Genomic DNA, 14013 nt, shown 5'->3' with positions numbered 1-14013 from the left:
CAATCTGAGCGACAAAAAAGGCGAATAATGCGAGGGCAGCGCAAAAAGTTGATGGTCACAAAACAGACTGGTAATTTCAAGGTAATGCGATTGTTTATTGTCTATAAAATATTTCCTATTTTAATTGAAAGTGATTTAATATTATTATCCAAATTTCAGTGTTTAAAAGAATAAAATTATATTGGTCAATGATAGTTTCCACTCTTATATGACCAAACTGTTTTCAGTTGGTAATAAAATGTAATGTTTTTTTTAAGACGGTGATTACGTTTTTCAAGAAGAACATAGTTTATTGTGAAAAATAACTATTGGCTGCCTCTATTTACTACCTATTTTTAGCGAACATATGTACCTACCTTCGTTGGGTCTCAGTTGGACGTGCGAGGTATCTCTTCCCTTAATATTTGTAAACCTCCCACGCGCGGAATGCAATTTTAAATTCAATTTGCACCACCTGCTCAAAGTGCAGCGGCAGCAGAACCAATTCGGAGCAACAGGTGGCCATAGAGGCAAACGAAACCGAAAACAAAATCAATTTGCCGTCTATCACTGACCCATAAAATGCCATAGGCAATGCAAAGGGCCATAATCCAATCAATCGCATACTATACGTCCAGCAGTTATCAGCTGGTTCCGGTGATGGAGAGCTTATCTGCGATCCATTACGATCCGCTACGGTCCTGTTCCCAATTGTTAATTGCCAATGGCTATATATGTAGGTATGGCACGGCTATTTGCACAAGCGAAAGGGCTTTGGTGGCGGCGGTCTTATTTGATTTTGATAATCAAATCACAAATTGCTTGTCTATCGATGGGCAATTTTATTTTAATTAAATGCTAATTATGTTTACCAAATGGTTGGAGTAAATATTTGTTGCGTCACCGGGGACAATTGGAGTCGCAATGGGTGTTTACCATCGAAAACGAGTTCGTTTAGTTGGAAATGCCTCTAATTGTTCGGGGGTGAGGAATTGGCTATTTTTTGCACCGAAATCTGTTGCAATTTAAATGCAAATTTTTGAGGGGGCTCTGTACACTGTAACTTTTACGACTCAATTGCGCGAAAAGGCGGAAGGCAGTCCTGCAAGAAGGATGCGCAGATAAGATGCCAGCAGGAAGCGGCGGTGCTTCCACGTTTAATTTTAGACCGAAAAACTGGCAAACTGGCGTTGTAGTGGCTGCAAGTTGCAACGAGCTGGCCCCCGGATGTGTGTGGCATCCACTTGGCCTTTCCGAGTGGCGTGTGAGGGATGCGGGCGATGCGGGTGATCCGGGTGTTGTCTTATCTTAAATGCCGCGACCTCGGCTCAAGTGCATTGTTGACGGTCGCGACCCGTTGAAATCTGGCTGCAACTACTTTTCCGGCTCGGCTTGTGACGCATTTGAGACGAATCCGCTTGGCCGCCTTAAATTTGATTTATTTCAAAATGATTGAGCTGCGGCTCATAAGTCGAAATGAGACACACATCTTAACGTAGCAATTATATCCATTCGATTGGGGTTCAATATGAAACTTAATAATAATAAGAATCAGAACAATGTTTGTTAGGTTTATCGAAAAGGCTCATTAAGATCTTAAAACATTCTTTTAAATTTAACTCTTTTCCATAAAGTGTTGTCTATTTTCATTTCATATTTCGTTTGTAGCCAATAATTGTTTTGAATACCAGCTTACCTTTTTTAAAACACCCAACATAGTTTAAAAAGGTCATTGTTTTGTTTGCTTTGTAGGCGGCACATGGGAATAATTTTAATTACAAATTTTTTGGACAAACAGCCAGGGAAAAATCAACAAAGTGCATAATTTTTATTTGTCCACTTTGCAGGCGTAAGGTAAATCATAAATATTAAAATAAACCAAAAACAGCACCGAGTACGGGGACCAACTGAAATCGAAATTAATATTTCCTTCTACGCGGAACTTTCCCATTTGGCCAGTTTGGCTGCTGTTGCTCCATTCTCATTTCGCTTCTCGTATCTCCAGCTCCTTTTGTGCGCTTTGCCTTTTTCGCATTTTGCCTACTTTTTGCATATGTTTTATTCACATATGCAAACAGAATTTCCGTTCAATTCAATTGCTCCGGCGAGGAGGCAATTTTTTATTCCACGCTGAAGTGGCGGCCGCATAAAAGAGCACACACACCGCATCGCCACACTCGCACACACACACACACACACAGCCACACCTCGTATCGCTTCAGATTCTATTCGACCAATTGTTGATATGCACGAGCATTCCCACACACACCCACACACTCACCCACACTCATACACACACACCAGCCGAGGCAGCTCGTGTCCCGCTGAACTTCGTGTCCTGCCGGTCGGGCTTCCTGTTTCGGCCTTATCCTTCTGCCGCTTTTATAAAGGTCCGTTGTCGCTTCGATCTGTCGCTCAGTTGTTGCATACTTCTCGGCGCGTTCGGTACGCGAGCAGTTGGCATTGAAACAAACAGTTGGATAGAACTGAAAGTGAAAGATATTTCCAAAGCGAATTGGCTCTATTTGTAAGTGAACTTCTGCACTAACATTTCATTAGCTTGGTGCACTTTCTGCTTAATATTTAATATGATATCTACTCAATTAATTTGAGTTTCAAAATAGGTAGGAAGTTTGTAAGCGACAGTGATAATTAGTGCGATCGAAGAGAACTTTTTTTCTAAAATATAAACTATATTCTAAGCTAACATTTAACATTTCTTTTAAAACGAATTGAAATACATTTTATATTATTATGTCTTGAAGAAAAATTGCACCTGGGATAATAATACATTTGTCGAAAATTGGCTGTGAAACAACACATTCAAAATTTTATGCTTCGGCTTGTTAAGAGCAATGTTTGAGCACTGTTATCAGATTTTATTTCCTACTTGATCTCCGGGGTCTGCTTAATATCATCAACAAGTTTTTACGACGGCACATTTGTCCAATCTCACCATTAAACTTCATGGGTGGCTTCCACCCAATTTAAAGAACAGAAAACGCGACGTTTTCACGTAATCCTGGCAAATTCAGCACATTAAAACTGCAGATTTTAAAGGATTGGGTGTTTAATGAAATATAGAAATAGAATGTGTTAACTGAGTAACAATTAACGTGTTAACTGGCCTGATTAGCTGACAAGAAACTTCAAACAATGCGTGATAAAGGAAGCAGTGGACCAAGTTCCTCAGAAATTCGGAGTCAAGTTCGTTTTGTTTTTACATATTTGGGTCCCGCCGCGGCGGGAGCAGAAACATTGTTTATGGAGGATAGCCGTCATCAATTGACAGCCGGCGGCCAAAGCTAATAAAAAGCAACATCAATGCAGGGCACCAGATTCCGGGATTGGGATGGCGATGGCACACATCCGGTGGCAGCACGCAATGCCATCCCATTTGGGAAGCACTCTCCCAAAAAGCCACTATGGACGGACTGGGTGGCCACGGGTGACATGAGGCGGCGCTTTAAAACTGCCCCTGGGTCTTAACTTGTTTTATGTCAACTTGGACAACGAGAACAGGGCAATTACAGCATGTGTAGCCAGCAAAAAATACACAAATACTTGAGCTGCAGCTGCGCCTAAAAGGAAGATCCTTTAAAATGTAAGCCAGTGCATGGGAATGTGTGTGAGCCAGGACTAATTAACCCGGCCAACAACTGTAGCTGCCGCACTCATTACGGCAACAAGAGATGGTCAAGTAGGGAGTCATTCTCCGGGCCAGGAGCACTCCGTGTAATGTAAACGTGGCCAGGTACACCATTTGGGTAAATATTTCATCACAGTTCGAGGACAGTTTGAGAAAGCTGAAGGGCGATGAAACTATTAGCTCATTAACTAGGCATAAATATTAATAGAGAAACGTATATAGAGTGCGAGTAAACAAACAACTGAATTTAGAAATGTATAAACAACTTTGTATAAACAATTTTAGAAGTCCTAACAGTTTGACTAGCCTTAGTTTCTTTGTTCCTGTAAATAAAATATAGTTTAGGTCAGTTCATTGGACAACTCCATCCTGAAATATCCAAAAACTCTAAGACATGTACACATTTCGAAATCAGCAGCAGTAATATAACATGTTCTTAAGGAACCCAAATGCCAGCGGGAACAAATGGAGTGGGATTGTCATAAAAAACTTTTGGGAGCCTAAAAAATCAACGAACCAAGACGCGACTCACTTTTCGACTCGCCTTTGACTTACGGACTCATCATCAGCGCATTTCTCTGGATTTCAATTTCAATCATTAGGGATTAATTTGGCCAAGGCACAAAGGTCACACATGGCAGGCCTGTCACTCCACCACCTCCATCCCCACCATGGCCACCATGGCCACATGCCCCCACAGCTTTAATGAGTCTTTTACAAAAGGGATAACGAGGCAGACAGGACGCGTCCGTCTCGGAGTTGCTTTAATGTCTCGCAAAGAACTTAAACCGCATAAATTTACATTTAGATCTACATAAACGGATGATGCATGATGTATGGCTACAGCGATGGATGCAAGTCGCACAGGTCCTTGGGCCGACGACTAAACGGTTCTCGCGTTCAGGATGGGGTTGTCCCGGAAGTGCAGCTCCTGTGAGGTGGGTGTCTGCTGGTACTCCACCACCACCAGACGGTTAAAGCCCACCTTGAGCACGGGCGCCGGAACATACAGGGTGACTTGAGGTCCCACCAGTGGCCAGTACCTGCCGAGATTTTCGCCGTTTAGGAAGACAATGCCCTTGCCCCAGCCGGACATGTCCAGATAGGTGTCCGCCAGGTCCGACTTCTTCTGGATGTCCAGCTGACCGTGGTAGATGGCGGGACCAGTGCGCAGCATTGTGCGCAGGTTCTTCAGCTCCTGGAAGCCCTGACGCACTGCCTCATCCGACTCGGAAATCAGCTGCTCCAGGCTCTCGTACGACTCGAGAGGGAATTGGGTCATGTTCCAGTTGCTCAGCACCTGCTTGTCCAGTCGCACATCCCGCAGGATGCCCTTAAAGTCGTTCAGCTGACGACCGTAGTTGATGCGACCCTGGTTCTCAACGATGATCTGCAGCCTCCGTCCGGCACTTGCACTGAGGGGCAATTCGAATACGGGTGTTTCCCTGGCCAAAATACCCACAAACTCCCCATCCACATAAACGTAACCTCGATCCGCCAGGCCGGGTACGCTCAGGATGCTAGGATCCCGCTGGAAACTGGGCAACCAGGTCTCGTAGAGCACCAGACCGGAATACTGTCCCAAAGCCTCGAAGCTCTTCGGTTTGGCGGACTGCACAAAGCCAGTGGAGAGACGAGTTCGCGCCTCCGGCGAAAGCAGACTACAGCAGCTGGTCAGACGCACTGTTCCGTAGGATCGCTTGGGAACGGGTCCGGGCACGGGTTGCTTTGGCAGCGGGAGATAGCGGCCAGTGATACGTCGCAGGGCCTGGTATTTGGAAGTGGGATCCCCTGCCTCCGTCATGGGTGCATCGTAATCGTAGCTGGTGATGTCCGCCATGTAGTTTCCGGGTCCAATCTCGTTGGCACCAGCTGTAAATCCGAAGTTGGTGCCGCCGTAGAACATGTAGAAGTTCACGCTTGCACCATTATCCAGCATGTTTCTGGAGAGCAAATCATCATTATCATTGGCTTTTGATTGATTCTTTAGATAACAACTGCATATATTTATAATTATTGCCTAAAACTAATGTGCCACTTACATGAAAGTGGAAGTAATCGACTGGGTGCTGACATTGGCCATCGGCTCCGTCCAGTGGGTTAGCCAGCCGGGATAGTATTCCGCATTGACCAGCGGACCCTTCGGCTGGTACCTTCTAAGCTTGGCCCAAACGGGCTTAAGATCGTTCGTGGCTCCAAAGTCCATGGTCGCCAGGACGCCTTCGATTTTTCCACAGCGCAGCACACTGGGTCCATCGTTGGTGAAGAGCACCGCGTGCCCTTTGACATGACTCTCTGTCTCATCGCGAAGCCAGTTCCGATAGTTGAGATCGCAGGCATAGAAGGAGCCATATTCGTTCTCCACCTGGACCATGATAATTGGCCCCCCATTGCCATACAGATATTTGCTCACCTTGGCAAACAGTTGGGTATACCAAATGCGAACTTCGCTAAGATAATCTGGGACATTTAGGGAATTTAGCAGTTAGACAGCAATCTTAAAAACTCACAAAAGCAGAAGCAATACTTACTGACATCTGCTGTCCGGAGTTGAATCCCCGGATACTTATTAAGCAGCCAGTAGGGAAAGCCGCCCATGTCACGCTCCGCACAAATATACGGACCCGGACGGAGGATGACCAGCAGATCCTCGCCCACGGCCAGGCGTATGAAGTGCTCCAGATCGGCAATGCCACTCCAGGCATAAACGCCATCCCGCGGATTGTGCAATGACCACTCCACATAGCTTGTAGTTAATTGAAACATGAGTATCGAACCACTAACACCCTAGAAGTGACTCACGTTGTCACCGCATTCAGACCCGCGGCTCTCATTGTTCTCAGATGCCTCTGCCAGGTGGCTGGATGAGCACGGAAGTAGTGGAAGGAGCCGGCAATAAATCGGAATGGTTCTCCATCCTTTAGGAACTGATCGTTCTCGTAGTCCACTACGAAAGAGCGACTCGCTGAAACAGCTCCCAGCAGCGGAAGTAGACCCACCAGGACCACCGCACTAAACTTCATTCTAAAGGATTACACGGATTTGTACATCAATCAAGGTGCTGGGAATCCAGGCTTAGTTTAAAATTGCATTTCAATTATTGTTATAGTGAAATAAGAAGAAAATGGGAGACACTTCACCAGTTTTATTAGTACAAAAAAGTAACCTCTTCAGTCGTGATAAAAAGCGGTAGCAATAATATCTGACACCCAACGTAACAGTAATTGAAAGTGACAAAAAGATCCACAGCCAATTGATTGACTATTAATAGTATATCTAATCTATATATATGTCCCATGTTTCGCATTCTTTTAAAGATTGTTGAATTCCTGTTAGTTTATCGGTTTTCTTTAAACAACGTTTATCTTCCGGATAGTCTACAGACGCAACCCGTTCCGCTTCCTAGTGAATCAATCTAAATCAGCGGCGTTGAGTTCATCGCAGTGCAAAGCGAGTCTCGTTTCAGCTGAAATGTTTCAATTGAAGTTCACGGCTCAATTGCTTAGTGACAACAAAACGATAAAATCTTTTGTTTGTTTTGCTTATAAATTGTTTGAAATTAATTCCATTTACTCAATTCCATTTACCCCCCTGAACTTCTTGGCTTGAGCGCTTTCTGGTTTCACTCTGCTGTTTCACATTCCCTTTGGGTCTCATTAATTAATGCAAGCTCAGCCTAAGTCAATTATTTAATCTGGCTTCTTCGCGCAGAGTAGTGTTTCACATAAAACTTTTTTATTTCCACAGCAGCTGTTCCACAATAATAATGGATTGTTATTTCTGTATTCGGACACTTTGTTATGAATTCATTCTTATCGGCGCAATTTGCTGCTTCTCACTTTCTTCGTTTTATGCGATTTGACAAGTGTATGCTACGTGTGTTTGTGTTCTATTTTATTTTTAATTGTCTATGCAGGTTATTTTGATTACGCTGAACTATGAAATATTGTTCCAGGCATTATTACGCTTATTAAAAACTATTTCTGTGATTCATTATCCTCTGATGCTTGTCCGCCATCAGTTTATAAATGTTTTCCGCTTGGAAGACCTTATAAATCCATATTATGATTCATTTAGCCATTTTTAAGTGCTATAATTGACCAATTTTGGCAGGAGGTTATTTGATTTAATGTTTGCCCCAATGAACTTAAAATGTTCTACAGCGAATCGATGTAGAATCCATTACTTTAGGGAATCTTTGCTGTTTGCCTAACACAAATACCGAATTCAGCAGCTTAAATTGAGAAAAGCCAGTTTCATACATGCTTTATTGACATGAAATAAACAGTTTAATTGAATTAATATGAATATTTAAAATACATAAATGCTTACACTCGATTGTGATTCCCTACGTCTTATCACTAAGTGACTCTTAAACCGATAAGGAAAATTCCCCTCTAACCAAATGATCTGTGAATTAGCCTGTAATAAATACAATCCATCAAAAAAACTCCCCGTACATATATGGGTACCTAAGCTACGAATGCTCATATATATTTAGCTGTGCCCAAGGGAAAATCAGAACGGGAAACCAAACGTGAGCTCAGCCCAGTGAATTTTAGGCATCTGACCTAAATAGATTATTTTGCATGCCAGTTACCGACTTTACAAGCTGGATCCCCACTGCGTGTGCCGCTTAACTTTACTGGCAATTAGACGAGAAAGTTGGCGATCGCCCCTTTTTTCTTTCGAAAGGAATCCAGGTGGTTTTATTTTCTTCAAAAAAATAAAGCCAGCCAAACTATCTCCAATTATTCATGTGACACTCACCTCGCTGATTGCAGCTCACCCAGTGAAAGAAGTATTTGACTTTTGTGTTGATTTAGAGCACAGACGAAACAAAAACACAGAATGCGATCGCGCTGGGTGCAACTACTCGGTGGAAAGTGCGCCAACTGTTCCGCTTCAAATCCAAATTCAAACTGATCGTGCGTTGACCAGAAACCGCCATTAAGTGCAGAACAGAACGAAGACGCGGCTGGCAACATGAGGCCAGCGCAATTGCAGCCAGCGGCAACATTGTTGGGCAACATTTGGCTGAACAATGGAGCACAGAATAACTAAAGAAATCAAAACGAATGTGCACACAAAGTTAATGAATTTGTAGAGCATCATTATCAACCCCTATATTGGGGAAAACTGAAGAGTTAGTTTTCTTATTAACGAACAAAATCCATTTACTTTAAGATAATTATACAGATTTGTTTGTTTATTTGTTGAGTAGAAATAGGCTGACTTAAACATAGCTATGCACTAAACTAAAAATATTATTTTAACAATATTATTTGATATATTTATATTAAAACCCTTTGGGCTTGGCTTTGCATCAAATGATCCTTGACTTTTAACCTACCATATTGATGCTGTCCCTTTATGCATCGATTGAGTGCCGTTTAATATTCCGTGCCCCTGGAGCATGTTCAAGTCGTTTTCCTACAAAATTAATGTAAATTTATTTAAAATCCACACGCATGCCGGTGGAAATGCGGAATTGGGCTGCAGCTGCTAGTACGAAAGAAAGGAGTCGATTTCAAATTATGGTCACGCCTCATTTTGTATGCATTAACTGTGTGTATTTGCTTTGGCCTGAACTCTGGCCTCCTTTTCGCATGCAAAATAGGGTGACATGGAAGTGCAGCCGCGGGCAATTGGCCGAAAAGTGAGTTTTCCATGTTGTTTTATTATTAATTTCATACATTTCTGCTGGGCCTCTCTGATTCCGTTCGTCTGTTGTAGGGTCACATTGCGTAGTCCTTTCTTACAACTGGGCTAATGGGCCCATATTACCCACCCACGAAAAAAATGAACACACACACACGCAAAGCAAAGGCCGAGCACACAATGTGTTGGCCGAAATGTAAATCTAGACGTAGGACGACTTGGCACGTCTTTAATCTCGCACGCCTGTCGGCAGTTTAAAGTGTCCTTTGGGATGCACACACACCCCGAGGCACACACTCTCGCACACACTCGCACGTTCTGGGACAGAGAGTGTCCTACATAGACAATTAGACAACAGACATGGCCAAGTTAACAGCTTATCCGCATTAAGGCGGCGGTGGGAGTAGAGTTTTCCTGGTGCTGCTCCATTGTCCAACTGCCGCCTGTCAGCCCGATGTCCTAGCGTCCTCATGTCCTCATGTCCTTATGTCCTCGTGTCCTTCCAGGACGTGGCTTGACGAGCCGGGCCAGGTAGCCCGAGAACCGGAAGTTCGCCACATTTGCACACTGTTAATTTTGCAGCAGCAAACTTTGCTTGAATTAGCTGGGCCTAGTGCACTGTGGGATAAGATAGCAAATTACGGGGTATCAGTTAGTCAAGGAGGAGAATTCGAGAATAATACCAGCAATACAATTTAATTATAACCTGCCTAATCAAATTTTTACGTTCCATATGGAAATTGCCTTGATATTTTGCCTTCTTGTGTAAGTAACTATTTTTTATAGCTTCTAGATTGTAATTACAAAATGATATCTGGTACTTATGCCCACTGTTAGTTTAAAGTACAACCGGCATGTTCTGACGCTTTGACATTTGAGGACCTCTCCTTTAGTCCCTAATATTCCATTTTTTCCTTGGAAAAACAGCAAACTTTGGGGCCTTTTAGCACTTTGGCACCATTCCAACTCCAAGCAAACAGAGGCGTCGTAATCATAACAGCGATGAGACCTAAGTGCCTAACAACCTGTTGATTGTGGCAGACTCGACATCAATTGAATTCAAATGCATTTCGCTAAGTTCAATTGAATTGCTTCTGCACTTTTCAGCCCGAAGCTGCAATGTTTGCTTGTTTGCGGTTGTCGCCGCCGGTGGCAATCAATTGAATTACATGTTTGTTGTTTCCTGTGCGCATCGCATCGTTAGACGTCGCCACAGTTTTTACATCTATTGCTCCTGTTGCAGCTGCCACTGCGACCCCATTGCCCCCTCTCCCCCATTCCCCACGGGTTTTAGCCATCAGGACGGGGGTTTATTTGCATGGCAATTCCACTTTACAAGGCGTGGCATAATCATGCGTGGCGTCAACTCGTTAGAGATACTCGCACTTGGGATGTTGCACTCGAAACAACGAAAAAATCTAGTTGTAAAAAGGCAGGAAAAGTTTTTGAAATAGCATTGGTATACAAACTATTTGTACTAGTATATAAATATTGGTTTTCTATTTAATCTTAAGTTCATTATAAGCAAAATCACTTTCGACATCAAAATATTTGATCATTTTTGAAACTTAAATGAATCAATGGTTTTTATATTGCATAAATCTAAATTCATTACAGACTGCACCTCATAACATAAATATTTATAAAATTATTTCTATGAAAATGAATATTCTGAACCATATATTTACAAAGTTGTAGCTTTAAGGCCTAATACATTTATGTGTCGATAAGGTGCGATTTCAGTTCTTGAGTGAACCCCGCCCACTTCGTCCTGGGTGTTTGCACTTGGGACTAAAGTTGCAGCATCAGCCGCCGTTGCACTTGCACTCGATTGCATCTCGCCTAAAGGCCAGCGCTCATAAGCATCCAAATGTGTTTGGATATTTCCGCAGAAACTTGCGCCACTAAAATTTCAGTGAATTGCAGTAGTTATGATCTATCATTTGCATATTTGCTATAAAACCGATTCTATTTAATATTTTTGTATAATCCATAGTTTATATTATTATTTTTGTATATACTATGTTGCATGAATATATGCTGGAAAGCATTCTATTTCCCCCCAAGCTCCTTGACGTGCTAAACACCCCCCGCTAATCCCAGAACACGAATGCAAAAAGGTCAAGTAGACGCCGCCGCGGGGAATTTGCGAGTCTAAGTGCACTAAAGCAAGTATATGCGAAAAGCAAAACAAAAAAAAAGAAGGAAAATCAAAACAAACAGAGCAGGAAATGAAATGGAAAACATTTTTAAAGGGTTACTCTTCATACGGCTTTTCCTTTTAATACCTCTAGTAATTATTTTAATTGTATACGGGAGTGAGAAAAAATACTACGTGTTTTTAAACAGGAATGCAGCTAAATTCCGTCACATTTTCATAAGGCAAATGATATGCAAATTTCGAAATATAGCATGGTGATTACCTATTAGACTCTAAATAAATTTCTAGTTTAAAATTAAGAAATATCCACATTTGCTTGTGATAATCTGTAATAAAATATCTACATATTTATTTGAAACAAACATAATTCCCTATTTTTCCCGATTTTTTCCAAGTCCGCTTTTCCAGCAGCGCATCCAATTTCACGCCCGCCTAAAAGCTCGCCACGTCCAATGCGCCCTCTGAGCGGCTTGCTAGCAGGGGCGCTGCTGCTGCTGCTCCTGCTGACGGCACCATCGAGTGCGGCGGACACGGAGACGGAGGTGTCCGGCAGCCCACTGACGCCGGGAGCCGATGAGACGCGCAGGGTGGTGAAGCGGGCGCCCACGTCCAGCTTCATTGGGATGCGCGGCAAGAAGGACGAGGAGCGCGACACCTCGGAGGGCAACTGGCTGGGCAACTCGGGGCCCGATCCGCTAGATTACGCCGACGAGGAGGCGGACAGCAGCTACTCCGAGAACGGGCGGCGACTGAAGAAGGCACCGCTTGCCTTTGTGGGCATGCGCGGCAAGAAGTTCTTCCCGATCAACAACCGCCTCTCCGAGGTGCTGCAGAGCCTGGAGGAGGAGCGGCTGCGGGAGAGCCTGCTGCAGGACTACTTCGACCGCGTGGGCTCAGCGGCGGGCAAGAGGGCGCCCACAGGATTCACGGGCATGCGAGGCAAGCGGCCCGCTCTGCTGGCCGGCGACGATGACGCGGATGCGGACGAGGCCACCGAGCTGCAACAGAAGCGGGCGCCGGTCAACTCATTTGTGGGGATGCGCGGCAAGAAGGACGTCTCCCACCAGCACTACAAGCGGGCAGCTCTCTCCGATGTAAGTGGACTTACCTTGCAGTTGGTGGCACGTACAGTGGTCTCTCTTGATGAATAACACATAAAAGCGACCACTGAATTGCGTAATATAGTCATTCTATGTGAAGATCTAATCGACCCCAGTTCTGGCACACTTTCTTTAAAAAGTCCTATGACTTAAGGGGAAAGCAGCAGCGCTTCGCGGACTTCAACAGCAAGTTTGTGGCGGTGCGTGGCAAGAAGAGCGATCTGGAGGGAAACGGCATCGGAACTGGGATTGGGGAGGATCACGAGCAATCTCTGGTTCACCCATGGCTCTACCTCTGGGGAGAGAAGCGGGCGCCCAACGGATTCCTGGGAATGCGAGGCAAACGGCCAGGTAATTCGAGCTCATTCAACCAAAATCAATAGGTAAACAGATAACTCCAAATGGACATTAGGAGGCAACCTATTATTAAGCAACTTAAGCTGGCTTCTGCTTGTTGATTCAAGTCTTCAATTAATACATTTATTATTTATTGCTCGTCAATCGGGGAAGCCCACTTATATACTCCATTAATTATGGATTTTGATTATTCTTTTCCCCTCGTCCACACAGCACTTTTCGAGTAGGCGGTGTTGAGCGATTTGAATGATATCGATGGAAGTTCCTCTTAGAGCTACAAAACTAGAAAAGGCGAAAATAGATGGACGCAGGGGACCGGGAGAGCAGACTTGGAAACAGAATGGATCACAAGAGTGTTTCAAATAATCACTGGGCTGGAGATTATTTCAAACACGGACACACAAAATTTCAGCTTAATGTATAACGAGACTTGCAAATAATTTATTGTGAATTTATTTGAAATTGAATGATGCTTCAAAGATTGTGTGGGTGCAATTGTACTATTTGCATATCTAAGTGTAAACTTTTAATCAAAATTACGATGAACATTAAACTAGACGACGTTCAACTGCACAAGAAAACAGAAAAATGGGAAAGTATTTATTAATTTAAATCAAATATATTTAAAGATACTTTTCAGTTGTGGTACATCTACGTATACAAGATATATATACACCTACATTAATAGCACAAATAAATATTGTAAATAATGAATAAATATTTATTTCAGAAACTGATGTAAACGACTTTTACAGGGGTGCCAACTTAATGGGCGTTTCAACTTACTCAGGTTGACTTCCATATACATACATATATATATTTAGGAACATCATCATTTGATATTGACTAAAATCAAACAATGAGCAATTAAATACAAGAAAGCATTAAAAAGTCTTCTCACAGTTCCGAGAATTTCAATTTCATCTACACATGTAGCTACAAGCTGACATCTTGTTTGAGCAAAACAAAAAAGCGATCGGAACAGTTTCAAAATATGAGGAGACTCCTAATAAGGCGGAACAGACCAGAAGCCACAGTGATTGATGGGTGTTAGAGGTTACGGGAATATCCGAAATTCCGAGTGCGCACTAGACCTGGCTAACAAA

At 43.2% G+C, this 14013-nt stretch overlaps 2 protein-coding genes across 3 annotated transcripts; one reads left to right on the top strand and one right to left on the bottom strand.

The window, feature by feature from the left end:
• The first annotated feature begins 2400 nt into the window (after nucleotides 1-2400).
• On the top strand, nucleotides 2401-13592 carry LOC122619194 (tachykinins). Of its 2 annotated transcripts, none has more exons than XM_043795953.1 (4): nucleotides 2401-2506; nucleotides 11846-12544; nucleotides 12691-12901; nucleotides 13121-13592. In XM_043795953.1, the coding sequence occupies exons 2-4, from the start codon at nucleotides 11903-11905 to the stop codon at nucleotides 13132-13134; spliced, it is 867 nt and encodes a 288-aa protein (XP_043651888.1). In that variant the 5' UTR covers nucleotides 2401-2506; nucleotides 11846-11902; the 3' UTR covers nucleotides 13135-13592. The 2 variants fall into 2 exon arrangements, with proteins under 2 accessions (XP_043651888.1, XP_043651887.1); XM_043795952.1 differs by having other exon boundaries at nucleotides 12667-12901.
• On the bottom strand, nucleotides 4341-8538 carry LOC122619193 (beta-galactosidase). The gene is made up of 5 exons (XM_043795951.1): nucleotides 8399-8538; nucleotides 6431-6652; nucleotides 6160-6374; nucleotides 5671-6088; nucleotides 4341-5571 (listed from the first exon to the last, which is right to left on the bottom strand). Exons 2-5 carry the CDS (start codon nucleotides 6649-6651, stop codon nucleotides 4512-4514), a joined length of 1914 nt encoding a protein of 637 aa, XP_043651886.1. The 5' UTR covers nucleotide 6652; nucleotides 8399-8538; the 3' UTR covers nucleotides 4341-4511.
• Nucleotides 13593-14013: the final 421 nt, after the last annotated feature.

This window comes from Drosophila teissieri, chromosome 3R (assembly GCF_016746235.2).
Source record: "Drosophila teissieri strain GT53w chromosome 3R, Prin_Dtei_1.1, whole genome shotgun sequence".
NCBI classification, from domain to species: Eukaryota; Metazoa; Arthropoda; class Insecta; order Diptera; family Drosophilidae; genus Drosophila; species Drosophila teissieri.
Note: the sequence above shows the minus strand (reverse complement) of the source record. Positions and strands in the feature narration are given on the sequence as shown.